At 40.9% G+C, this 27,970-nt stretch overlaps 3 protein-coding genes across 5 annotated transcripts; 2 read left to right on the top strand and 1 right to left on the bottom strand.

Moving 5' to 3' along the window:
* Positions 1–512: 512 nt before the first annotated feature.
* LOC108886457 (uncharacterized protein C6orf132 homolog) lies at positions 513–8,730 on the top strand. The gene is given in 6 exon segments (XM_018681334.2): positions 513–828; positions 2,826–2,914; positions 5,230–5,317; positions 5,817–7,435; positions 7,438–7,907; positions 8,015–8,730. Coding segments are annotated over 6 exon segments (2,439 nt in total). The 5' UTR covers positions 513–749; the 3' UTR covers positions 8,109–8,730.
* Positions 8,731–10,348: 1,618 nt separating this feature from the next.
* On the bottom strand, positions 10,349–13,394 carry LOC108886456 (methylosome protein 50). The gene is made up of 10 exons (XM_018681333.2): positions 12,985–13,394; positions 12,551–12,736; positions 12,320–12,461; positions 12,124–12,173; positions 11,842–11,912; positions 11,607–11,664; positions 11,279–11,350; positions 11,087–11,195; positions 10,929–10,997; positions 10,349–10,833 (listed from the first exon to the last, which is right to left on the bottom strand). Exons 1-10 carry the CDS (start codon positions 13,091–13,093, stop codon positions 10,686–10,688), a joined length of 1,014 nt encoding a protein of 337 aa, XP_018536849.1. The 5' UTR covers positions 13,094–13,394; the 3' UTR covers positions 10,349–10,685.
* Positions 13,395–15,613: 2,219 nt separating this feature from the next.
* On the top strand, positions 15,614–27,805 carry pbrm1 (polybromo 1). Of its 3 annotated transcripts, none has more exons than XM_051074574.1 (30): positions 15,614–15,732; positions 17,285–17,434; positions 17,565–17,662; positions 17,776–17,923; positions 18,043–18,192; positions 18,536–18,652; positions 18,738–18,806; positions 18,901–18,999; positions 19,080–19,165; positions 19,257–19,342; positions 19,478–19,694; positions 20,353–20,494; positions 20,610–20,704; positions 20,803–21,082; positions 21,290–21,395; positions 21,515–22,154; positions 22,282–22,493; positions 22,610–22,792; positions 22,883–23,040; positions 23,129–23,380; positions 23,472–23,617; positions 24,001–24,158; positions 24,267–24,450; positions 24,671–24,872; positions 24,985–25,186; positions 25,299–25,451; positions 25,988–26,149; positions 26,745–26,797; positions 27,022–27,235; positions 27,397–27,805. In XM_051074574.1, exons 2-30 carry the CDS (start codon positions 17,294–17,296, stop codon positions 27,558–27,560), a joined length of 4,917 nt encoding a protein of 1,638 aa, XP_050930531.1. In that variant the 5' UTR covers positions 15,614–15,732; positions 17,285–17,293; the 3' UTR covers positions 27,561–27,805. The 3 variants fall into 3 exon arrangements, with proteins under 3 accessions (XP_050930531.1, XP_018536848.1, XP_018536847.1); XM_018681332.2 differs by having other exon boundaries at positions 22,607–22,792; positions 25,991–26,149; XM_018681331.2 differs by having other exon boundaries at positions 22,607–22,792.
* Positions 27,806–27,970: the final 165 nt, after the last annotated feature.

Here is a 27,970-nt window from a genome sequence, read left to right as displayed (position 1 = left end):
TTGTGAAAATAAAGTGTAATGTTTACTTATTTATGATCACAATGACTGTTTTATGACACATTTCTGACCATAAAACCACACTAGGCAGCTCTTTCCCAATCAACATCCTATTTCCCGTTGAAAGCCAAAACACTGGTGACCCACATTAAATAAAAGCCCATTTGGCTTTTTATCAAGATGCTGTAAAATGAAACTGTGCTTTTCCCGGACATGTGTATGATGGGTATTAAGCAAATTGGCCTGATGATTTCTCCAAGTGAAACCGCTGTTAACACTCATCCCTGCCAAGTGTGTAGACCACATAGTTCTGAAGAGCAGACAATGATGACAGAGTCTTTTCACAGCGATCAAAGCTGAGCAGTGAAAGTGTAGTGAGCAGCCAATATCACGAATGCGAGCAAATTAAAGACCAATCAGTGCGCAAGTATACACAAAGGTGAGTTGTGCTGGAATGTGGCTGAGAATAATGAGAGCCTAGGCCTCACCTGTTGGGAGTGTTGGCTGTAAAAACAGGGAGGCACAGAGAAAGGAGGAAAGGGCGGGGTTAGCTCCATTTTCTCTGCCTGTCCCGAAAAAGATTGCACCAAATCACAGGAGTCAGGTTTACCTGGAGCTCGACGGTGCACCTGTCGCGAAAAAACAGTAGCTCACCTGCGCTTTACCTCGGATTTACCTCGCTGTTCAAAATGCCTCAATAGGCCCCGCTGAAACCTTACAGTCGTTTCTACATATAAACTAAGCAAATAATCATGAAGAGGGGAACGCTGAATTTTCTGGGTCGAAAGAACCAGTCTCTTTTCGACACCAATATCAAAATCAAGGACATGGGTGAGTAGACGCTGCTTACGGGGCCTGTACTTAGGCTATAATGGAGAATAAGTATTTAAATTAACGATTGACTGAAGACTAACACGACCTTTGTACTTGGTGTTGACATGGACAAAAATGTTGAAGCCTGTTCCCACGAATGTAGACTTCATAACTGATGATATAAGTGGCCCATAGAGGAAATCTTTCAGTGACATGCTGGTGAACCAGTGTCACCAAGGGAATATGATTCATTCACGAAAAACCTGTTTTGAATTGTTTAAATTCTACATAAATCTGGATGACCTTACATATTTGGCTTCATTCTGACCTGTCCTCAACAAATGTCCGTCACTTAGTCTTGTTTTGTGTTGCCTTAACAATGCTTTTGAGGAAATAAGGGATTAAGGTGCAGCAGACAGGGTATCTCTAGAAACTCAAGCCATCAGGGAACTGAATATCTCTGACCATCCAATAATATGTTATGACTAAAAAAGCCGCTTTCAGTTTTTGTTTGACTGATGGCCTGTTTACAGACAGTTTGAATGTGCTTAATGTGAATTTGAGTGAGCTATAATCCCAGGTACACAGCTGAATTATATCCTGTGGTGATTTTGGAATTAGCCAGAGTTTTTACTGGTGAAAGATCCTGAAGAAAATATGGAGTACTGGATGATCCTGATGTGTAATTTAACAGCATACACACTATAACAACTGAACAAACTCCATCATTTGAGGAAAACTATGGAATGTGGTTGAAAGCTCTAGAAAAACATAGTAAATGGACTTTAAGAAGAACTCACTACTAGTGTGAATGATGCCCATGCATTCACTCAGCATTAACAGTTAAAAACAAAAGTTGTATCACTTAAGTCTAACACAAGCTATATCACTTTATAATAGTAACTGAAATCTACTGTCACATGTTGTTATCAGCTTCCTGATAAACTGCCCAGCTCTACATCACATTTCTTTTATTTGAATTGCAAGAGCAGGAAGCCAAAGCAATTGCTATGCAAAGCCGCAACATGAGAGAGAAGATTTGTCTATAGGGAAACTAATAATTTGGTTAGACTGGTTTTACACCACGGCCAGTTCTCTCTGTAGTCGTCCACACCACACTGAACACTGAAAATGTTTGGTTTTTTTTGGAGTGACACTATCATATCTTTCGTCTAAAGTGAGCATCATGGGTACAACATGATTGACTGACATGAAGAAAAAAAAAAAAACGTGAGGACACTGTGAGAACACTTAGCCTTCCTTCCTTGTTTACAGTGTCAAGCCCTTTGGTTGCTCTTTCTTCAGCCCTGATGAAAGTGTAGCTGTTGAGGGCTGACAGGACGTGCAAACTAAGAGCCTCTCAGTGACAAATGTCTTTCATCAGTCACTTATTGGACAAACAACATGGCTGACACCAGAATGAACAGTAAAGGAATGTGCCACTAATTTTCTCCAACCAACCCCAGTGACCTCTGATATTATCAGTAGATTAGCAGAATGGTTTTTCAACTTGTTTATACTCCTACATCCAAAGTTGGATGGAGAGAAGTTTGGTTGTTGGTTTATGTCAAATCAAAACATAAAGCAAAGTCTGTTAGGCCATTTTTAATGTGATGCCATTTCTTTTTAACAGAATGAAAATATATACAATGAATTTACCTCAAAAATAAAATAACTATTTTAAGTATTTAAAGTTAGTTGCAGATTTGTAAAGCTAAGTTTTCACTTCAACACAACAATGAAATAAAAAGCTGTAGATTAACAGCTTGACTGACAACTTCTAAGAGGCCACATTGGTGCCGTTAATGTCTCATTACCTGCACAATGATCAGAATGTGCTAATCCAAGAGGAACAATAGACAGTTGGACAGCGGTGTAGTTTAGAAGGGCTACTGTGTCTGCCCAAATTATTCACAGAGCTCTGAGCAGAAACTTAATGGCTAAAATTGTTGAAACTTGCCTTACTGTAAGACGTCTACCAGAGGATAAAAATGGTCTGCTTTTTATTTCCTCAGACAATGTGGAGTTGGTGCTGGATTCACCAGCAATCCCTGAGTCAGGGACTGCCAGTGTGCGGGCCAGACCCACCGTCAAGCATCACGCTGTGAGTATTTCAGTAAAGCTACTGTATGTGGTACATATACTGTAGATGTTCACATCCATCACTCAGTTTCTGATGGTGAAGCAACATAAGATTTGTGTCTGAACAGTCTCCACCCTGTTGATTACCTGCAATGTAGGTATGGCTTATCTGCACAGATGCAAATGATCTGATAATGGACAGTTTATTGTTTGGCAGAGTGAGAGTGAATCTGGGTCAGCTTAAACAAGCACTGGACCATGACATGTATGAATCTAAAAAAAACAAAAAAAACACTGTTACCTCACTTTCCTCTCTAATAACTATAATATAGTCTCATGTGGGAACAATAACACTGATGTGTTTTTTGGAAATGTATGCAGTATTGTAGTGAATGGTGTAACTCACAATGATACTCATTGTCAGTGATTAGTAACATAATACCAGTGGTGGAGAGTAACTGAGTACCCTTACTCAAGTACTGCACTCAGGTACAATCCTGAGTTACCTGCAGTTTACCTGGTACTTCTATTCCTTTACATTTTAGAGGGAGATACAGTTTCGCACTTCTCTCTCTTTTTCATTTATCTGATCACAACAATTATTAGATACTTTCCAGATTAAGATTTTACATACAAAACATATGTTAAATGTATACAATAAAGTACAGTGTTAAAGATTAAACCAGTGGTTCCCAACCCTTTGGCTTGTTGCCCCTTATATAAAAATAAGTATCTAGTCAGAGTCAGTGTAGCACTCTAGGGGAGCATTCTGCAGCATAATAAGAAGTTTAGCTAATAACACCTTAAGTACCTTTTGTTGATAATACTATTGTACTTAATTAGAATTTTGAATGTATGTTTTAATTGTAATGGAGTATTTTTACATTGTGGTGTTGGCACTTTTAATTAAGTAAAATAGACCAATACTTCCTCCACCGCTTTGTATCGCAAGCATATTGTCCACATGCTAACACATGTTTAAATTTTGAAGTGCTTCAGAAAGATTTATCTTTACACCACATTAGCTGTCCGCATGACTGTCAGGCTTTCCATTATATCATCACGGTGCAGATATAAACAAAGAGCTCATCTCTGATCAGGTTCACACACCTCACTGTTTTTGGGAGTGTTCTGTGAATGCGTCTCTGGCATGTGTTGGATGTGGCACACCCATGCAGCACATGGGCAGGACAGCTCAGACTGCTGCGACAGATGAAAGTGAGTCATAACGCAGGAAACAAACAGATGAAATCAAACTGGATCATACGCCATCTTTAGTGACGCACCCTTGGCCTGTGTTCATATTTTTCCATGAAGTTACAAAAAGCGTCCTATGACTAGTAAGAGAGAGTAGTGTCATTCTAGGTGTGTTATCAGGCACGTCCAGTTGATTTTTAAATATTTTTACCTTTAACATAGCAGCTTTCTGAAACTGAGAACGTTAAAAAAACTTCTTCTATCTTGTTTGCTGAATTTGCACAAGAATGTTTTTTTTGTTTTTTTTAATCTGACTAGTTTTATTAGACAGTTTTAAAGTGAAACTGGTGTGGGCTTGCTGCATTGTTATTGCATTAACAGATTATTCGAAGAGCCTGCAGTGGATTTACATCACTAGTTACAGCAGTAAAAAACGAGTCATGTGTTGTTGGAATGATTTTCTGCCCTTTTGAAGGGCAAATACCCTGTCAAATTGCATGGAGTTGTATTATGTCAACACAGTCTGTGTTTATTTTTGGTGGCGTTTGGGTTGTGAAGAGCACAGCAAATCTCTTCATCTCTCTCCTTTTTTTGTCTCTCTCACACTGAAACACACATAAACACACAGGTATCTAAGTGACAGCCAGCAAGTTTCACTAGACAAAGTGATGAATAATAGGTGTATCCTCTGATTCACCAAGTACTTCTCACGAGTGAAGTATGTGCAAGTGTGGTGAACAAAAATGATTCCTTAGCAACCTATCACCTCCAGTGTCATTGCAACAAACCTTAAAGTTAAGCCTTAAAATATGCACTACATAGAAACAGACATCACAGATTCACTCATTTTGGTACAGAGTATTAAGTTGTAGTTGTAGTTACCAAGAGCTTAGAGCAAATAAAATGATTTGATGAGGCAACGTTTGGACATGCTAGTCTTTTTTCAAGGAACATTGAGCGCTGCACGAGCTTAGAACTGGTTTGTTCACTCCATGAGTGAATAGTTGCAGGAAAAAAAAACATTCCTTTCCTGCACCTCTAGAACATTATTTAATCTTTACCCATGTTCATGAACCATGCTTTGATTCATATGTCTCAGAAATATAAACAGTCTAAGAGTGTTTTCTTTTTTCCTCACAGTCATCTGATAGTTTTCAAGGGTTTGCTGTCCCAACACCCAAAGTCCCCCTCCTCCCCCCTGTCAACGGTCCAAAGGCCAATGGCTCAGGTGAGCGTTCAACCCTCTCTGATATGTACTTTAAGCTTAACAAGGCAAAGGCTAGAAATCCATTATTTACACTCTGAGGGACCTGAATTATTTGTAGTAGCCTTTACTCTGACTCAGTTTATAGATCACAAGTAATCAGATTGACTCTGTAAAGGGTTGAAAATATAGAGCAGATAAATGTTTGCCCAGGCAATTGCTCAATAACTCTCCTGAATGTGTCCAAGCAGCCATACCAGCTGGCCAGCATATTTACAAAATGGGAGTGTTAGAATGGGAGTGTTTCTATTTATAGAAAGAAGTGGATATCATTCATTGAATTTTAGATGTGAGCAATTCTGAATTTAAGTATGGTTCTCATCCTGTTTATTGGACTTTTAAACTCATTTAAGCAATTCAACTTTGCTTATATTTTATCATATTGACATACATATATCTATTGTATGTAAATGTTTAAAACAGTACTGAACTTTTCTCAGTTATTCTCTCTCTTCTTTCACAGTCAGTGGAGATAGGTTGGCCAACGGATCAGTTCTATCTGTCCCTGACCTTGTGGAAGGGGAAATATTTGTTCCTCCTCCTCCCTCCATGGCACCTCCGCCCCCTCCCTCTGTGGCACCTCCACCCATTCCGGGGATTTTTATCCCTCCTCCAGACTTCATGGGTGACCTAAATAGTCTTGATCTGGCAACCCTTCAGCATCCTTCCATGCCAGCTCCAAAACCCACTTCACTGGCACCATCCATGGAGGAGGAGGATCTAGCCTTCCTAAAACCACCACCAATGGCTCCACCAAAGCCTCCATCAACTTGCTCTACCAGCTCTGCATCATCCATACCCATTTCCAGTCCACCACCAGCCAATGTTCCTGAGCGTCCAAAATTTGCCCCTCCGCAGCCCCCCACTGAAAAGCAACACAAGACTTCTAAGACACCACCTCCAAAGCCAATCAGACTGTCCTCTATGTCCAGCCTTGACTCCCCACCACAGACTCCTGCCCCACCTCCCCCTGTGCAGACACCCACACTCTCCACCTTTAATCCCCAAAGCACAGCAAAGCTTTACAATGTTCCTAAAGCCACAGTTCTCAGCGGGTATGAGAATCGTGACACAAGACCCAAGCAGATGTTAGTCCTGGAAGATTCTGGGTCTGTGAACTCTGCCCCGGTGCTTGTCCAGATGGATGGGAAAGCTCCGAAAGTGGCTACACCTTCTAAACCTGTTTCCAAAGATGAACAGGAGCTGAAAGAGAGCTTACAAATTAACCAGCCCTCTCAACCGCCCCCATCTCAGCCAAACAAGGAGGTTAAAACAGGGAAAGTTCCAGTACAACCAGAAATAACCAAACCGCCCCAGACACCACCTCTTAAGTCTCTACAGCTTCCGAAAGTAAACGGTTCTCAAGTGAATCCCGAACCCAGCAAGGACAAACTTGAAGGATCTCCAAGTCAAAGTCATAAATTCAGTCCATTATTAGATCGTAAACTACGCAGCCTGAAGAATAATGAAAGCAGTGGACATGCAGCTTCTCCACTGGCTCTTTTAATGGCGGCTAAGGAAAGAGAGAAACACAGATCGACTCACCCACTGTCGCGGGAAAACAGTGACAAGAGGAACGATAAGAAAAGCGAGCAGCCGAGCGCAAGCATTCACCCAAGTGACTCCAGTCCCAATTCCTTTGTTGTCATCCCAAGGTCAAATTCATCCTCTTCTCTTACATCTCAAGAGAGAATACAGGAGAGTCTGAATTCTGTCAGTCCTGTGGAACATAGGCAAACAATTCAGACTCCAGAAAAATCCAGCAGTCCTGTGCTGGTCAGGGATCCGCTGCCATCTACCAGTCCAGCTCTCAGTAGGTTCACAGCAGCTGCATCCTCAAGTGCGACCAATCTGGTTGAGCAGAAACAAAATGCAGAGCCCCCAAAGACTCAATCTGCACAGCCTGAGGATAATAAAGAGGACATAAGTATGCCATTACTCCCTCCTCCTCCAGAGTTTGATGATTTAGATGAGTTTATGGAGCCCCCTCCTTCCATTTGTCCACCTGATCCTCCTGTGAAAAAGGCACCAACACCAACACCAACACCAATACCAACACCAGCACCAACACCAACACCAACCCCAACCCCAACCCCAACCCCAACCCAACTCCAACCCCAACTGTTATCCCTCCTCTTCCTCCCCCAGTTCTATCCCCTCTTCCAAAACCAAAACCCCCAGCAGCTCCAAAACTCCCGCCACCGAACACTGATGTTAAACCAAAGCCTCAGGTCCAGTCAAAGTCCCAAGTGGCCCCCGCTCAGCTACCGTCCAATCTTTCGCCAAGTCAGGCCACACTCCTGAGCATCTTACAAAAGAAAATGTTGGAAATGGACCACAAAATGGCCCCTGTGAAGGAGGCAGAGTCCAGCTCTGATGACTGGGGGACTCCCTTGTCTGATGAGGACAATAAGGTCCCTGTTGTCCCCAGAGTCACACCACAGAGCAAGACTTACCCTGTGGTCAACAAAACGGCAACCCTGGACATGCGGGAATTGGAGGGTAAAGTGACCAAAAAATATCAAGAGACGTCGTCAATGAAAGTTCCCACAAGGTAAGACATACACTGCTCAAATATGACACACCCAAGCTTTAAGACAATAAGCCCAGTGTTTGGTTGCACTATCCACTCATAATCCTGAATGTCTTCTTCCTTTTCAGTAATGGACCGTCAAAACATCAGTATGGTATGACCTTTACTGTTCGGCCAGGAACCAAACAGCCTATTACCCCTGTTACTAAAGGGGAATCTTAAAACTCTATGGAAATTGGACACATCTATACAGCACACATGATTGTATAATGTGATTTTGAATTAGCAGGAATTTGTACAATGGGGAAAAAGCACTTTGAACAAATGAGTTACATTAATGTGGTGTATATATATGTATATATATATATATATATATATATATATATATATATATACTCATATATATATATATGTGTGTGTGTGTGTGTGTGTGTGTGTGTGTGTGTGTACATTTAGGCTCAAGCCCCCTGTAACCTTTCACGGATAAGCAGTGTAGATAATGGATGGATGGATAGATGGATATATGTACATTGTCCAAACGGTCCAAAAAGTCAGAGACCATGTAAAGGTTTTTCTTTTTATTGGCTGCTGCTGTTGAGCGTAGAATTGCATATGTTTCCTTTTTACCAGCTTTTAATCTGTCTCTGTGGCATATTACATGGGTAATATTCATAGCATAAGCAAAATCTATTAATAAAATGCTTTATGCTTACATTATTGGTAGCTGTAAAGTGTAAGTCGAGTGAAAATGAATCTACATTAAACAGTAATTTGTAGAACATGAATCTTTCAAAGATTTATGTGTAATCTTGATTGTAAAATACAATAGTAATGTACAATGTAATTATTGTGGCTCGTGCTGTAATTATGTGTCCCATAACTGCAACGTTCTTTCACTGTTACATGTAAATTATGTAGGTCCACTGGAGCAAAGCCAACAGTTAATTCATACAAGTGTCACAGTATGCTGAGTAGGATTGTTTCTCATATTTATTGATCTATTTGTGTCAGTGTGGAGACAGTCATTTTGTTATTGATGTACATATCAGTTTGTGTAAAATTAAAGTAGAACTTACATAATGTAACATGTTGTATGGACATGTTATATTGGTCATGAAGTAAATCAGAGTTGTTCATCTACACAAAATGTTGTCCAACAATTCCTTGAGTGGGAAATTAATTCAAGCAGTAATTGCATGTTTTTATAAATGTCCCTGAGTATTGGTGGACAGTGTAAATCTTTTGTGTTAGTATCAAGATGCTTTAGTCAGAGAGATGTCACACAATGCTTTATTGTTCCTGTTTTTTGTCCTTGTTACCTACACAGATCTCGAGTTAAGTAGAAGACAAACCCTAAATCAGAAACTGACTGGTGATGGCTACACAGGGACAAAAGCTGCATTGAAAAGTGAAAAACAACATAAAGCCCAATGAGAGGACCAGAAGGACAGCCCGCATTGTGTGTTTGGGTCATGTGAGACTTTTTTTGGCATGGCAATGGCATGATAGTTGAGTTGTACTTTATATAATAAGGGCAAAGAGAAGGAAAGCACCAACATTGACTTTGATCAGCAATGTTATGATATTGTTGTAATACTTTTTTCCCCTGAAATGCTCTTAGGCCTTAGAAGTTCTTGAAAGATTCAGGAGCATTGTAGATCTCTGTCTCAATGTTAAAATCCCCTTGCAAAATGAATAACATATAGTTAGACATGAACTCATAATTTTATATGTGTGTGTATATATATATATATATATATATATATATATATATTGAGTTGGGTTAGAGATCAGTTTTTAGTTGGTGCTTTGTGGCTCAAAATACTTTTAAAAACTGGGGAATATTTATCTTATTGTATTTGCAGTGACAGAGGAGATTAGCTTTTATAGTGACAGCACCAAATGCAACAATGGTAAGGTGATGACAGAAAATTTTAATGACGAGCTAAAGGCAATTTTCTGTTAAAACACGTGACAAACTCAACACTATGGAATGATAGGCCTCACTTATATTCCATTTCTTTTAATGCTGTTTTCATGACATCCAAGGACATAAATTACAATGGTTATGTTTACACACAACACATCGTGCTGATGCCATGTGAAAATGATTATAGCACTTACATCCAGTCTGCAATGTCAGGCCACAGATGAACAGTGACACCTTACGTGCCAGTTCCACTGACTGCGCAAATGTAATCATCTTAACTTCTGAGCCTACCGCCCACACTTGTCACACATGAACATACAAGACACTGCCCTCCTTTGACCCAGTGGTGGGTAAATGGTGTCTACCTCTGGGACAATATCCTCTCAGTATATGGTAAAGGTTTATATTAACCCTCATGAACACAATGTATAGCTTTTCTGATCCCAAGTACTTTCCAACCAGTTTCTTCATATAGTCTTGCAGTAGACAGCCTATAGTAGATTCCAGGAAACACAAAGAAATGTCAAACTGCTCTTGCTATCACAACATTAAGTTGCCTTTAATGTAAAATTATGCAATACAAATGAATTGCCTCAAATGTACGGACATGTGAATAGAAATGCTATACAGTATTAGAGAAGTGGAGAGTAGAGACTATCATAGAGTAGAGCAGTAATGCACCAAGGCCAGGAGAGTGGAGGACAGCAAAAGTCCAAATATTGTGCACATATCCGGAGTGACAATGAAATACTTTAATTCATATCCTCTCAATGACAGATTAAACCTTTTAGATACACCCCTCAAAAATAGGGGGCACGTTTACTAAGCGTAAATCATGCTATTCCAAGGTGTGTAACCATCTGTTGGGTCTAAGAGGAGGAGTTGGGAGCTTCAGCAGCTGAACCCACTGAGTGGTGAAGCACAAGATGATCCCAGCCAACAGTTGTGAGGGTGTTGGAGCCACCGTGGAGCCAGGACACACCTTTGACAAAGTCCTGGTGTCGTCGATCTCTCAGTCTAGATCAGAGGAATGTACAATTAGCCATTTTTTTTTTAAATTCTAGGTTTTTTGGATGAAAGGTGTGTTTTTTGGATGAAGTGCAAAAACTCACATTTCCCGCAGTTCGGAGTTCATAACAGCAAGGGAGCAGTCATCACTAACGGCAGCTAGTAAGGGAGCACTGGAATGGAAAGAGAGTTACAGTTTTGTAGAGGCACCCTGTGAGAGGATGGTGAGATTGAAAAAAAAAAAAAAAGAATTTAGATTTACCTATGTGAGGAGTAGGCGAGCGCATTAACTCTACGGCTATGGATGTTCTCCACCTGAGTCGGCTCTGTTCCCAGGAAATCCTTCACAGTCACTCTACCGAGCTCATCACCTGAGACACAATGAGCATGATAAAAATGAAGGGACTGCCAATTTACTGTCTCTGTCAATCAATAATCTGCTGCTTGGCCTTACCAAAAGCAATGGTGCTTCTGCGGTGAGGGTGCCAAGCTACAGTGGTTGGTGAGCAGCTGGGAGCTTCTACATCTGAGACAAAAAGAACAAAGACAGCAATGGAGGATATATTATATCTTTACAGGATGTAATATCATGAATATACCTAGACAAACTGTTCTGGGATTAACAGTCCCATGCATCAAGGCTTGTTAAATCAACAAAACATACCACTACTAAGGCTAGATGCTTATCTGTCAGTGATGCTAATTTCCACTGTAACAACAAGAATTCTGACACTGTCAACAATGTCTGAGCCTGACTGCTTAAGCTGAGAAAAGCTGCTCACCTATTCTTGTTGCTGGTTTGTTTGGCTTCCTCCTGTCCCACATCAGCACACGACCATCCTGAGGGGTGGAGGACAGTTTGTATTACAGTTCTCTCTCTCTTTAGCAGTTTATCCAACTTTATTACTGCTGTACTGTCTGTTAATATACAGCATTTATTTTAGCTTTCTTGATTTACAATACTGTATGTTAAGTGTGTTCAGAACAATTCATGCAAACTGCTGATCATTATCTTACTTGACCACAGGAGATGAAGAGAGACTCATCTGTTGGACTGCAAGCAACACATCTGACAGGCTGTGTGTGCACTGGAGGAAGAGACATATGCAGTTAATTACCGGTAATTCGTGAGGAGCGGTTCTTATGATTTACAAATAGTTGATTTATTTTTACTTAATTTTAATAGAGTGATCTCTACTTAGTGGTAAATATGAAATTGGATGAAATCAATATGATGTAATAAATATAATTTGATTTGGTTTTCAAAATTCAGCTTTGAGTTTTGAAATATTCTCTTACCACTGTAGGTAGTGACAACTGTCTCCTGACTGAGATCCCATACTTTAATTCTGTAGTGAAGGAAGGGAAAAAGATAATCTGAGATGAGAGTGGGATGTAAAAGTAAAACCATAACGCCGGAGTTGAAAACTGAGTTTCACTTAGCAGTGACACTTCATGAAATTGTTTTTGTTATCAATGTAAAATACTGTCTAACCTGCAGTCCATGCTGCCAGTGACAGCACTGCTTGCTCCAGTTATGGGGCTCACTGTGGTGACAATGTGGTCATGCTCATGTTTGGTGAAGCGATTCATGAGCAGGCGCTCATCCTCTGCTAGTTCCCAGAGCTCTAAGGCACCTGCACAGGCAAACAAATCCAGTTTGCCATTTCAAGTCTGACGCCCAGAGCTTGATTCACACAGTTACTGTTGTGAAAGTGCTTCTTACCTGAGTCTGATGCAACAACAACACCCTTTTCTGACACCCATTTGACATCTGTGACACCAGCCTCAGTCTGCACGCCAGCTTTGCAGAATCCCTCATTGGGGGCCTGCTCGGGGTCACTGTAGATCCACACTGATCCCTGCCAGCTCCTGCCAGTGAGGCTGGAGGCACCAAGCAGCAGGGTGCCATCTGAGAACAGAGAAAACCAGAGAATAAGACGTTAGCAAAAAGTAAAGAGCCGTGCTGAGCATGTGCACCACTTCTGTAAATAAAAATGGAATTTATTTAACATTTCGTTCAGGTGTATATAACTCAAATTTACCTGAAGACCCTCGCACCTCAGTAAAGCTGTGAACAGACTCAGACTAATAACAACCAACTAGCGGCACCACGTGTTTACCTGTGTAACCTTCAGCTAGCCCGCCGTGTTGACCTACCTGCTCTGTATTGCGCCGAGCAGAGATGCTTCTCCATGCATGCTGGAGCATTGGGGGGTATGTTCCATCGGTTCTCCTTGATCATGCTTGTGTCAACTGCACTTTTCATTCAGGTGCCGCACTTGACTTGCTGTGATTTCGGCAAACAACTTTAGCGCGATTTCTACGTTAGCTAGCTAGCGTTGCTGTTTTCGTTTTTGTTGAGTCTGTGAGGGATTTTAACTTGACGTATCCTGAAAACACAATTATGTCAGTGAGCCGTAGAAAGACTGCAGTGTGTATGGTTGCCAAAGTTGTCGTTTTAAAAATGAATGAACAAGTGAACGGCAACGCATGGGACCGAGAAGCATACACTTCCTGCTCCGGGTCTCTTCTTCTTCGCTGATGTAGCCTCCCCGCCTCTCGTCTTCTTCTTCTCCTAATATGAGGGTTTGCGGAAGCGACACTACCGCCATCCTCAGGAGCAGTCAGTCTCATTAATTTGATTTGATTCATTTGTGAAAAGAAAAGAAGCAAACCAAAACAAAACCTTTCAGTCCAATTTAGAACATGGTTATTTTAGGCCAAATTTATTATGATTAAATAAAAATGGACTTTAATCAAAATACAAATTTAATGTGAGACAGACAAGGTGTTGTGCATGAAACTGAAGTATGACACAGGATAAAAACACTAAAAGCTAATTTAACTTTAGATAGAGGTCCCTGCTGCCCCCATCTAGGCTGTTGACAAAGATTTTACATTGTGGTCTCATTCATTTGTGTACTTGTACCTAGGCTACTTGGTTACAGGTCTTCACCAGGAAATGTAGCTGTGCTGTGGAAAACAGTTGTATCTCCACTGAGACAAACTGTCTTTGACCTATTCCAGTAATCTCTTTCACTCAGTTCAATCAGACTGCTCTGCTCACAGATTTAGGCTACATGAATACACCACATTTCATGTTTTATAGCAACAGGAACATCAGGCAGTATCAGTTTTGTTTGTTTTAAACACCCCTCAAAGGACAATTTCCAGTTTGATGTGATCCAGTGACACATCAGCTTGTTAACTCAACACAGTACTTTATACTACTTTCTATTAAGCAAACTGAATGACCCTTAAAGCTCAATTGACCCATATCATTCCTTGACTTGACTTCATACATTTCCCTGATGGTAAATGGTGCTACAGTCTTTCTCTGGCCTTTTTAATAGGATGTTGTGACACATGGTCGTAAAGTATAGGCTATATTTTTGTTGTCAATTATAGAATTGCTCATATCTCAGAAATGTGGTATAACCTGCCCAAGACTGTAGGAGTGTCAATTATGAACCGTCTTTAAGGGAGCATGATAGAATGAAAGGAATTTTCTTTTCTTTCTTTTTTTTTTTTTTTTGTTAAGTACTTGGAAGTGACTATCTCCTCCAGTGTGTGGTTCCTGTCTGGTACTTCCTCAAAAATCTAACGCCATCCTTTGTCTTGCTCATTGTCACAGTTTTCTTTTGGCTGGCGCCCTCATTGTTGCATGACTGACTGATTAATTCATTGTCCATTATCTCCCAATTTTCCACCAGTAATCCTGTTATCCCCAAAACCATCAAACCATTTTCTGCTTGTCCACAGAATCCCTTAACATCACTGGGATGCTATCCTGTCATGTAGTCTATAGTATTTGCTCTTTTTTTTCTTCTTCATCCTCATAATGGTAGACTGGAAAACTATATAATATATTCATTTGTCCCTCTGAAGGCTGCCTGGCAGGTGTAATGGAGGTAACAAGGAACCCAAGAAACAAAAAAAGAAATATAGTAAATAGGCTATATGATATTCTAAAAGAAAGCAATAGGAGAACTTTTGTACTACTGATCAAATCACATACCACCGTTATACTCCTAGTGCACCACCTGATTTACAAAATGTCACAAGAGGGACAGACAGCATATTTTAAAGCCTTATTTTTTTCAGATACAGCTTTAAATCTGATTAACCTCAGAGTTCAGTGAGAGGAACATTTGACATCCCAAGTGTCCTTTTATAGTCATTGTGCATTTTCAGAATGTATTTGGTGACATGCTTATTACAGAAAATGTAAGCGAAAAAAAGAAAAGACAGAATTGAATGTGTAAAAATCAAACACTCAAGAACAACATAGGCGTTGGAAATAAGCCTTCTACCCGCAAAAACTGCTGCCTGTCTGGTCACATTATTCTAGCATGAGTAATGTTAATGATGGTGAAGGTGGCAAAATGAGCCATGGCACAGTATGGTAGGATGTAAAACAGGGTTCATGTCTGTGACAGTGACTGTTTGACCAGATGAGAGTGAAGATTTAGATAGGTAGGAAAGATGAATAGCTTTTGTTCAGCTTAAACCAGAGGTTTAATGGCGAGAGTAATATGTGTAAAATTGAAATCATCTAACAGGAACTGCGTTGCACTTATTGTGTTATCAGCGCCGCTTTAGCTTTATTTTGTAATTGTGCCATGGATATGGTTTTTAAATGCTAAAGTGGTCACCATTATGCGACCTGCTTATCAAACAAATCCCACATTAAAGCGAGAAGAGGGGAAATAATAACTACAGTTGTATAAAACACACATGTAACTACGTCGAAACAGTGTACGCTTTTATTGTGAAGGCGAAAAGACGGAAGTGATACTTAAATTCTTGCTAACTTCACACTTGTGCCCCTCTGTCTAAAATCGATAAGTGATTGGTTTTCTTTATGGTAAAGATTTAGTCGGTCTAGTAACGTGCCGACAGAAGGTAAGCACACACCTGTGACATGGGGTTAAACGGAAATATTTTTCACGGAGTGTCGTCGATGCACTTAACGGTGGCTTTGTAACGTTAGTCGTTGTTACAGTGATGCCTTTGTCTCGGCTGTAACGTTAACTGATGCTGAAGGCTAACCGTTAACTGTAGCTAACGTTAGCTGTGCCGCCGTGTGTACCTGTCCGCTCTGAGTGACAGTCAGGTAGGTGAACAGCTGCCGCTCTGTGCGCTAGCTTAGTGCCGGTGTGTGCACACTGGGCTGCAGGCGGTGTGCAGCTAGGTGACATTAGGGAGAGCTGTTCGCATATTTGGTTAATCAGACCTCCAGACATACCAGCGCTACTAGTCTGTTGGTAGAAATGTCATTCCAGGTGATAACAAACAGCTGATGGGGTTCCTACCTTAAACGACTGAAATTAAGGTGTGTAAAACCTGCTGTGTAAAACAGTCTGCGTGGGGGGAAAAGCCTTGAATTGCCAAGTTGTCATGTGTTGTCATATGAGAGACCATTGGTCTTAAAGTAAAGCATTTAATTAGTGTTACAAGTTCATATGGGGTGAGATAATATTTCTTCTCCAGTAATGGAATGTGTCCCCTCCCTTTGGCCCTGTTTCCAGTGTAGATAATGGGAATATTTATAATGGCATTGTCAGTCATTTAGGGTATAACACTAACTATAAGTAAAATGCTATTTGAGTTTCAGTTGAGAAAAAGCAATATAATTTTCTCCACATTTAAGTGAATTCTCTATTTCCAGTTTCTCTATTTATTTACACTCCTTTCTGTTATGCCAAGAAAATTCAGCCCCCCATTCACTGCAGTAGTCTGCTGCATTAGATATGATGTGTGTGTGTCAGGGTGACCATTTTTGAACCTCAAGTCAACTTTTGATGTCCATCCATTCTTGACTGCATGGGAAGTCAGAGCGGAGCTGGTATCCCCAGGTATTTCAGTGGTCTGCCAGGGAGGAATCTAATTGCTTGGCAGCATTCATTTAGACAACAACATTTTATGTCACAATATTAAAATATCCCACTTCATTATACTTTGAAACATAAACTTTGTCAAATGCTGTGATAATATGCCTGTAGCTAATATGAGTATACCCAGCTTCTCACTTGTATATTAGCTCGTATACCCAGCTTCTGTCTTGTTGCAAGTGTGGCGACAACCAAAGTGGACGGACACAGCAGGCATGCACACTCAGTAGGACAGAGAAGTGCTGCCAGCCCTAAAAATTGTCATAAAATTAGCTCTTTAGTCATATTTTACAACAGAGCTATGAAATTCAGAACAATGTTTTGTGATGAATCATTAAGGAATGCCACTGCTTTTCAGAAAGAAACTATTCTGTGTCATGTGTATCAACAGGTTGTAACCCAGCTGATATATCTGACTGATTATGCATTCAGTCTCTATAGTTTATATATTCTTGAAATACTGCTGGAAAAATATGCAAGTGTGTAATAATTCATAGCTCTAATCTGAGGAATTTTCCATACAGTGATACTTGTTACTTTATTGGAATTTGTCTTTACCTCAGGGGTTCGCTATGGCCTTGAAAAGGAGACGGGCAACATCCCCTTCTAGCAGTGTGAGTGGAGGAGATTTTGACGATAGCCAAACTTCATCGTTAGTGTCTTCAATTGGGAGAAAGAGGAGAAGGACCTCAAACATACCAACTGTGGATCCTGTAATTTTACAGATTTCAGTTACTGTCTTTTAAACCATACTGTCAGAATTGTACGACAACGTAGACTGATTAAGTAGTTGACAAGGAAAAGGATGTGGATGTTTTTCAGTGTTTTATCCTCACCTTGCAGATTGCTGTATGTCATGAACTGTACAACACAATTAGAGATTACAAGGATGACCAGGGCAGGATGTTGTGCGAGCTGTTCATCAGAGCCCCTAAACGAAGGTGAGGGGAGTGAATAGTGATCGTTAGATATGTGCATATATCATCCTGAAATTCTAATATCAGATAAATAAACTCAAACATTAGACAAATTTACAAGTTCCCATTTCTTACAGGAACCAACCGGATTACTACCATGTGGTGTCTCAGCCTATTGACATGATGAAAATCCAGCAGAAATTAAAGATGGAGGAGTACGATGATGTTGAACAACTTACCAGTGACTTTCAGCTGTTATTTAACAATGCAAAAACCTATTACAAGGTAAAAAAGTATTCTATTGTTTAAAAAAATGTGTATACGTCTGTGGTAAGAAAATAAAATTATATCTGCACATGGCTCAGGCTATGCACCTAAAATGAATATGTATTGCTTGTGTGTAGTCTGATAGTCCTGAGTACAGGGCAGCCTGTAAACTGTGGGACCTTTACCTGCGCACCAAGAATGAATTTGTTCAGCGAGGGGAATATGATGAGGATGATGACGAAGGGTACGACGCACAAGACAACCCTGGAGGATCTACTGAAGACGAGGTGACACTCATTTACTGTGTACTCATTTAGTACATACTGCAAGTAAGATTCATCTTTAGGCTAGAATCAGTCACACCAGTGGGTTCAACTCACAGCTTTGAGCACCTTGCTGCATTAATTTGCATAGCTCAACTGCCTATTGCGTTGAAATATTGTCAGTTGTAACAAGGATTTTATTGAAAAATAAAACCTCACTAAGAGCACATTTTCTTACACCACTGACAGATGAAGATTTTCTATTCTCCAACAGACAATCTGTCAGTATATGTACAGTGTAGAGCATGTAATCAATGATGGTACTGCATTTCCTTGTTTAAACAATGTGACTACTTGTGTATGACAGAATGCACCTACCTGCTTGAAAGAGATACTTGAGCAGCTCCTTGATGCTGTGGTGTCTTATACCGAGCCTACTGGCCGACTGGTCAGCGAGCTGTTCCAGAAGCTTCCCTCCAAAATGGTAAGAGCACCTTCAGAATGACATAAGATATTATCAGTAAAATTAGTGACTTGGCTTTGATGTGTACTTTGCTTTCTTCATTTAGCAATACCCAGATTATTATGCCATCATTAAGGAACCAATTGATCTGAAAATCATCGCCCAAAAGATTCAGGTATGCTGTTACATCTCCTATATTAAATATGCATTATTATTTATTATCTTAATTTTTGTGTTGATTAATGTCGAATTGATGTATTTGATTTCAGTTGGGCCACTACAGGGGTGTCAGTGCAATGGCGAAAGACATAGATTTGCTGGTGAAGAATGCCAAAACTTATAATGAGCCTGGATCACAGGTGTTTAAGGTGAGTGTGTAACTGAGAATATGATACAATACAGAACATATATTTGACATGCATACCTATGACATACCCGTGTGTTCCAGGATGCAAACACCATTAAAAAGATTTTTGCACAAAAGAAGTCTGAGATGGAACATGGAGAGCCAATCAAGTCCAGCATTCGTATCAGGTACATAGGAAACAACACCTGGAGTAATGTGGTAGGAATTAATATTTTGCTTTAAATGCTGTTGCTCTTCCTCTTGTTCTGTCTTGGTCAGGAACAGAAGGTCTGCCCAGGGAGACCGCCTCTCAGCTATCACCATGGCTCTTCAATATGAAAGTGATGAGGAAGGCATACTCTCTGGTACATCTTTACCTCAATATCAAAATCAAACAGACATGTGCTTACACAGGGCATTGAGTAAGATGCTTTGTACAGTGAGTTGTTGCTGGCATTTCTACGATGTGATGGATGTGTCAAACTCCCCATATTTCGCAGGGTCTGTTCACTATGATGAGGGGGAATCTGAGGCAGAGAGCATGACCTCTAACATGGACATGAGTAACCCAATCTTCCAGCTGTATGAAGCCGTGCGAGGTGCCAGGAACAGCCAGGGCCAGCTGATCTCTGAGCCTTTCCTGCAGCTGCCCTCCAGGAAGGACTACCCTGACTACTACCACCAGATTAGCCAACCCATCTGCCTCCATCAGATCAAGTATGCCACAAAAAGAACTGACCTGACTTTATGTGTTCATGTGTCTGTTATCACAACAACCAGATGAGTTTAATATTCAGCATTCTTGTTGTCTTGTTTCGTAGTTTGTATTACCACAGCATCATCAACACATATTTAGTATGTTTTCATTTTTTTTTTTTTACGCTGAAGTGAATTCTTAATTCTTTTAATTTAAAAAGGCAGGCCCATATGTAAAAACGGAGTAAATGAGAAACGGTGTTGTATTGATTCAGAGTTTTAATACCTATTTAAGTTTCTATATTTAGAGAAACAACAACTCCAAAAGCATATTTTTACCATTATTCTGTGACTTTCTTTCCATGGAATATAGATTTCCTATCATGTGAATTTTAAGTTACGATATAAACTGTTTTCAAAAATAAAATCCAAATGCAGCTATTCATCTCAGATATGGGGATTGCGGTGGAAATGGTAACTGGCAGTCATTTAGAAATGTGGCTTCCCAAGCAGAAATGAGAAAAATTTCATAATGTTTTCATCGTTGATTTGTTTAATTTTGTTTCACCAACATTCTCTCTTTTCATTTTCTACCCCTATGGCGTCACACACATTCACTGTACAGTACAGTATTTCTGTGCCCTCCTTCCCAAATGTGAGAGCCCGTAATTCCCCACAGGAACAAGATGAAGAACAATGAATATGAGAGTGTGGAGCATATTGACTCTGATTTGACGCTGATGTTTGAGAATGCCAAACGCTACAATGTTCCTCACTCCTCCATCTACAAGCGTGCACTCAAGCTCCAACACATTCAGCAGGTCAGTCCCGACTTCCACTTGTCATAGTTGTGCATCTGTGTTTGTACATTTTCTGGGAGCTTTTTGCTTTTTGTGCGTGGTCTCAAGAGTTATACATCACTTGTTATCTGTCTAGATGAAGAGAAAGGAGCTTTTACAGAGAGATGACGATGATGGAGACAGCATGCTCTCCTCTGCCACATCTGACACCAGTAGTACAAAAAGAAAAAGGTGCACTTTGTCACGTTTTACTTTTTCAACTCTCAAGTTACGTGTCTTTTTTATGTCTGTGGAGGGAGAGTGACAGTTGACTTGCATTTTGTTTCCAGTCATAAGAAGAATACAAAGAAAAACCGAATGAAAGCTCTGTTAGCTGCGGTGACTGAGGCGCGAGAAGCTGGCACTGGACGAAGACTGTGTGACCTCTTCATGGTCAAGCCCTCAAAGAAGGACTACCCCGACTACTACAAGGTCATCCTGGAACCGATGGACCTCAGGACCATTGAGCACAACATCCGCTCAGACAAGTACATGACTGAGGATTCAATGGTGGAGGATATGAAGCTGATGTTCCGCAATGCACGACACTACAACGAGGAAGGCTCCCAGGTAAGGTCTAATTTTTCAATTGTTAATTTCCATGAGTGGATAAGATAGACTGAGGATAGAAAACTGAATGTTTGAAAGGTGATACTTAAGTAAGTATTTTAAGTGATAAGTATGTAAGTAAGTAAGTAATAAGTAAAATGTAGCCTGAAATTAAGTTTTTACAGAAACGAGGATCTCCTCATGAGGAACCGCTTTGTTGTGTTTAAGGTCTACAATGATGCTGACATCCTAGAGAAGATTATGAAAGACAGACGCAGGGATCTTGGGCCAGCGACTGATGATGACGACATGATGTCCCCAAAGTTGAAAATAAGTATGTCAGCTGATTTTACTTCATTTAAATCAAACCCAAGCAAATGTGTGGGTTTGTAACCTAATAAGAAGCAAAAAGATTGGTTGCTAATAACACACATACACTTAACTTGATTGCAGGAAAGAACAGTATCACTCTGAAGAAATCCAAGTATCTAACACCCTTACAGCAAAAGCTGAACGAGCTTTATGAGGCTGTCAAGAATTACACTGATAAACGGGGCCGCCGCCTCAGCACAATCTTCCTGCGGCTGCCGTCTCGTGCTGAGCTGCCTGATTACTACATTGCCATCAAGAAACCCGTGGACATGGAGAAGATCAAGAGCCACATGTTGGCTAATAAGTACCAAGATGTGGATGCACTAGTGGAGGACCTGGTGCTCATGTTCAACAACGCGTGTACATACAATGAACCCGAGTCTCTCATTTACCGTGACGCTCTGGTGCTGCACAGGGTGCTGCTGGAGACCAGGCGTGATCTGGAGGGAGGAGAGGACGCCCATGTGCCCGACGTGCCTCGTCTCATCCAGGAACTTATCCGCAGCCTCTTTGTCTCCGTGCTCAGTCACCAAGATGACGAGGGCCGTTGTTACAGTGATTCACTTGCTGAGATTCCCGCCCTGGATCCTGCAAATCCTGAGAAACCAGCACTCAATTTCGAGATCATCAGGACTAATGTAGACCGAGGGCGTTATAAGAGGTTGGATGTATTCCAGGATCACATGTTTGAAGTTCTGGAAAAGGCCAGACGATTGAATAGGTGAGCTACTGTTGACCATCATGTACAAAACCAAATCAGTCATTGAATCATCTTGCAGTATTGATAATGCAGGATTATTGTATTAAAAGAAAGTTTAAGTTAGTGTTACACATTTTGTTCATTACAGGACTGACTCTGAGATCTTTGAAGATGCTGTTGAGCTACAGCAGTTCTTTATCCGGATTAGAGACGAGCTGTGTAAGAACGGAGAGATCTTGATGTCTCCTGCTCTCAGCTACACCTCCAAACATCTGCATAGTGATGTGGAAAAGGAGAAGAAAGAGAAGCTACCTAAGGAGTTTGAGGAGGACAAAATCAAGAGGGAGGAGGAGAAAAGGGGTATGCTGTTAAATATTTGTTGAAGTTCACAGTACATAGAAGTTCTGCTTATTCATGCACTATCTCAGCATACACTGTGACCTTGTTTCACTGAGTATGTTGTGAATTCCCAGAAGCTGAGAAGAGGGAAGACTCTGTTGGAGGATCATGGCAGTCTAACTTGCAGCGCACATACAGTCAGGACTGCAGCTTCAAGGACAGTATGTATCATGTGGGAGACTATGTGTATGTGGAGCCTGCAGAGCCCAACCTCCAGCCCCATATCATCTACATTGAACGCCTTTGGCAAGATGACACCGGTCAGTTCCTTAGCTCTAATTATAAATAATCTTTTTTTTCACTGAGGTCCGATCTAATTCAGTCTGTTTTTTCATCTTGAATATTTGCAGGTGAGAAGTGGTTGTATGGCTGCTGGTTCTACAGGCCAAATGAAACATTTCATCTTGCCACACGAAAGTTCTTGGAGAAGGAAGTCTTTAAAAGTGACTATTACAACAAAGCTCCTGTCAGCAAGATTCTGGGCAAATGTGTGGTCATGTTTGTGAAGGTAAATGCTCGACTTTCCATCTATGCTGTAGAGTCGCAGCAGTTTGGAGTGCGTGCTGACCGAATATTTATGGTGTGTTGCATTTAAGGAGTACTTCAAACTTCACCCAGAAGGCTTCAGAGCGGAGGATGTATATGTCTGCGAGTCACGCTACTCTGCCAAATCCAAGTCCTTCAAGAAGATCAAGATGTGGACCATGCCTCTTAGCTCAGTTCGATTTGTTCCCAGAGAGGTGCCCCTGCCTGTGGTCCGTGTGGCATCCATGTTTGCACCCAAACAAGAGGAGAAACCGCCAGAGATCACTGATGAAAACAAAATGACAGATAGTATTGTAGACAAGGTAAATACCAGCTGGTTATTTCCATAAAATGGACTTAATATGTATATAAAATTGCAGACTACTGTCAGGAAACTAATATGTGTGTCTGCAGGAGAGAGAGGACGTTCCAATGGATATGACCAATGGGGAGCCAGGATGTCAGTACTACGAGCAGCTCTGCTACAACAACCTGTGGCTCAAAGTGGGAGACTGTGTCTACATTGGTTCTCATGGATTAGTGCGCCACCGAGTGGGCAGGTAGACTTAATGTTTTTATATGCTTTACAGTACATACTTAGAGTGTATTTGAGTGGCTGTGTATGCTTTGTGGTGGACGAGGGCATTTAGTTTAAACTAAAAATATTGATATTTTGTTTGGTTTTTATAAACATTTTCATAATTAAAGGCATACCTACAGTTTAATGCAAAAGGCCTCCGGTGCTTTCTTTTCACAAGACAGTCAGAAACACCTTAAATCATGAGCACAGGAACTTTATATGTTTTATGGTTTGAGATTATGGAACACAGGGAGCTTGGAACAATGGCATGACAGTGTGTTGGTCATTTCTTTGCAAATATAGAGAGGTATCTAATTTTCAGTGTATCTTATACTGTTTTTTAAAAAAAAATTTATTCAACAGGATTGAGAAAATGTGGATGCGAGATGGAGCAGGCTACTTCTTTGGTCCCATTTTCATCCACCCAGAAGAAACCGAGCATGAGCCCACGAAGATGTTCTACAAGAAGGAAGTATTCCTTAGCAACCTGGAGGAGACTTGTCCAATGACCTGCATCATAGGTACACTGTCGTACACGAGGTTGAACTGAATACCAGAAACTACATATTTGTAGTTTACTGAAATCTTTAATTGCATTGCATTCACTGAATCAGTGTTTTGCATCACAGGAAAGTGTATAGTATCGTCCTTCAAAGACTACCTGTCATGTCGGCCAACTGAGGTTCCTGAAGAGAATGTCCTGCTCTGTGAGAGCCGCTACATTGAGAGTGAGAAGCAGATGAAGAAGTTCAAGGGGCTTAAGCGCTTTTCACTCTCTGGGAAGGTGGTGGAAGATGAAATCTACTACTTTAGGTGAACAACCTGTACATTAAGTGTGTATGTCACTGTTGGCAGGTGAAAAGGAAGAACAACTAACTCTGCTGAAGGACCTAATAACCAAACAATGAAACTTGAAAGCCAGAAACAATATTGTCAGACACATTTATCCTCCCACAGTGGATGTGTATAAATCCTGCTTGTTCCTTCCTGGTTTGCAGCCGTTTATGCCTATTTTTCTGATTGTCTTATACAGAAAGCTCATAGTGCCCCAGAAGGAGCCCTCACCTCTGCTGGACAGAAAAATTGAGGAACTGGAGGCTAAGTTCGCTGACATGACAGATGAGGAACTAGAGGATCTTGGGGACGATGATGGCGAGCTAGGGGACCAGTCTCTTCCTCAGATGCAGTCTTCCATGTCTAGTGACATGGATATCATGCCTTACACTCCCCCACAGGTCAGGGTGCATATATTTCACTAATAACTAATAAATAAATTCTGACTTAAATTATCAAGCCAGTATGTATCTGGTAGCATTTGGTAAATAGCTCTTCTGTGTTTGGTTGCAGTCCACACCAAAATCCATAAAAGGTCTGTCAAAGAAGGAAGGATCAAAGCGGAAGATCAACATGAGCGGCTACATCCTGTTCAGCAGCGAGATGAGAGCCGTCATCAAAGCCCAGCATCCAGACTTCTCCTTCGGGGAGCTGAGCCGCCTTGTTGGAACAGAGTGGAGGAACTTGGAGAGTTCCAGGAAAGCAGAGTATGAAGGTGAGAAGAACATTTTTTTAATTTTTAACAGACTGATCAGTTCTAGTAATGATCCACTCGTTTGTAGACAATACAAAGTCTAAATACTATACTTGCCTTTATTGTGTTGTAGAGCGAGCAGCTAAAGTGGCCGAGCAGCAGGAGCGCGAGAGGTCCCAGCATCAGACGTCCCCTAGAGCAGGTACCCCAGTAGGGGCACTGATGGGGGTGGTGCCTCCCCCAACCCCCATGGGGATGCTAAATCCCAGCATGACGCCTGTGTCAGGTAACCCCTCATAGATGCAGATGGATCCCCAGTGTACACTAGAGGGCTGGAATAAGAAGCTGAACTGCTAGATTTACACACCTTTTTAAGTTTCCTAACCAAACTCATGTCAGCATGTTTGTGATGTTGTGGTGCTGTGAATTACTTTTATGTTGTCTCTAACATCATTTCATGTAATTGATAGGCCCAAATCTTGATTGTTACATTACTATTTATTTCTCAACCTTCACATCATAATAAACTCACTCATGAATTTTGAGGATTTGAATGCAGAATATAAAGTGGAATGGTTGCTGTTCACCATTAGAGGAGTGTGACTAAAACATGATTTAGTGCTTGAGAGTAGTGCATGTGCACCAAATTGTTTTAATTGTGCATCACCTGTGTGGCCTTTATTCCCATTGATCTCCATCATAATTATCTGGTGATTAAATGAAAGCCTATTAACATATTAATGAATGCTTGGTAGTGAAATAGCTGCTGCATGTTTGACTGATGCATGTTGCTGTTTTGTGTTACTACTGTCCCTTCCTAAGAAGGTATGATGGGTGCATATAGGTCAGCTATGATGCCCCCGCAGGGCCATGTTGAAGGCATGGTTAGTATGACTGGCATACCACCACATCACATGGGGGTGCCTGTCTTTCCCCAACATCTCCTGCCCGTTATGCCTGGGTTCCCTGGAATGCCATACTTTGGTAAGAGTGCCGTCATAGCCACCCCACCTGCCATGCAGTTGCTTCCTGTCTACCAATCTGACTTGCTGGAGGGGATACCTGTACCAATAGGCTGTGGCCCTTAAGATGATGACTAGTCAGTTGAGAGCATATAGCCTCAACTGGGGTTTGGCTGTTTCTCCTGGTCATTACCAAAAGGCCTGTCTGTAATGTGTTACTTAGAGAAATTCAGTGTCTCCAATGAGCAAAAAAGTACCGTAATTTCCAGACTATTGAGCGCACCTGACTATAAGCTGCACCCACTAAATTTAAAAAGAAAAAAAAAGTACATATACAGGCCACACTTGTCTATAAGCCGCAGGTGTCTAAATGTTTTTGCAGCATGAAGCTTGTTAACCTGTAAAAATCTATAAATTAGCTGCATCATTGTTTAAGCCGCAAGTTTCAAAGTGTGTGAAAAAAGTAGCGGCTCATAGTCCGGAAATTACTTTTTTAATGTAGATTGACACTGGTTCATTTTAGTATTGAACTTTTAATGTAGCATTTGTAATATAAACCAGTATCAAATGCCCTGCTGCACTTTTTGACAGTGTCTTGATCTTGAATATTGCTACAGGTGTCAATGGCATGGGAGGTGGACCTGGAGCAGGAAACATTCACGGATCCCAGGTAATCTTTTACTAAGAAAAGTAATCATTGCAAATCAGTTTTGATAAAAGTTGCCACCTAATCCACAGACCATGTACAACCACTGTGTGACTTGTGATGTTTGGACACACACAACAGTTGTGGATTGGGAATTTAAATATATCAAATGTTGATGAAGATAAAATGCAGTGTAAGTTCCAGTCTTAATCTGAGAAATAATAGAGCTCTTATCATGTTGTCATTAGATGGGTTTGATGGGCCCAGGGCAGCAAGCACCCCCTCCATATCCAGGACAAGGCCAGATGGGACAACCTGCGCTCCAGCAGCCATCCACCCCAGTGTTTGTGTCTCCACCAGCCAAGTCTCAGCGCCTGCTCCACTCTGAGGCATACCTCAGATACATTGAGGGCCTTAATTCAGAATCCTCCACCATTAGCAAGTGGGACCAGGCCCTCACAGGTTAATTGTATACTTTGATGACCAGTGACACAGGCTGACATAGCTGGAGATGTCTGTATTTTTGGGTCATGCTTGTCCAGCTTTTATCAGTAACATATAATTCTCTCACACTCACTTTAAAGATGATAAGCAACAACAAGTTCTTATTTTTACACTTTCAGTTCAAAAACAAGATGTACGCCTGACAAAAGAGCAAGAGAGCAGACTACCTTCCCACTGGCTGAAGAGTAAGGGGGCCCACAAGACAATGGCAGATGCACTTTGGCGACTCCGTGACCTGATGCTGCGAGACACCTTAAACATCCGTCAGATGCACAACCTGTAGCATGCCTGTATTTCTGAGCCTCTGTTCTCAAACCTGTGAGACAGGAAGAGGGTTAAGCTCACTAAAAGTGTTCACTTTGTGTTTCATTTAAAAAAATGTGTTTGTATTCATACGAGCTGCTTTCTGTGTTGAAGCTGTTTTTTGTTTTACATTTCAGATATACTGTTCTAAGTACGTTATTGTTAAGACTGTCATTCATGTGATGAATGCCTTCATGCTTTCACGATTAAAATGTGAACAGTTCAGTTTGGCTGTATTCATTTACTAGGTAAGATCTACTGTATGTTAATGTTTGATATGCATTACTTGGACTGTAATATAATAGGTGCCACTTTTAAGGAATGATCACAGTTTTAATTTAAGTGTTTTCATATGTCATAAGTGAAAGTAGAAAACACATTTCTACTGTC

This window comes from Lates calcarifer, linkage group LG12, assembly GCF_001640805.2.
Source record: "Lates calcarifer isolate ASB-BC8 linkage group LG12, TLL_Latcal_v3, whole genome shotgun sequence".
Lineage (NCBI taxonomy): Eukaryota > Metazoa > Chordata > Actinopteri > Centropomidae > Lates > Lates calcarifer.
This window is presented reverse-complemented; position numbering and strand designations above follow the sequence as displayed.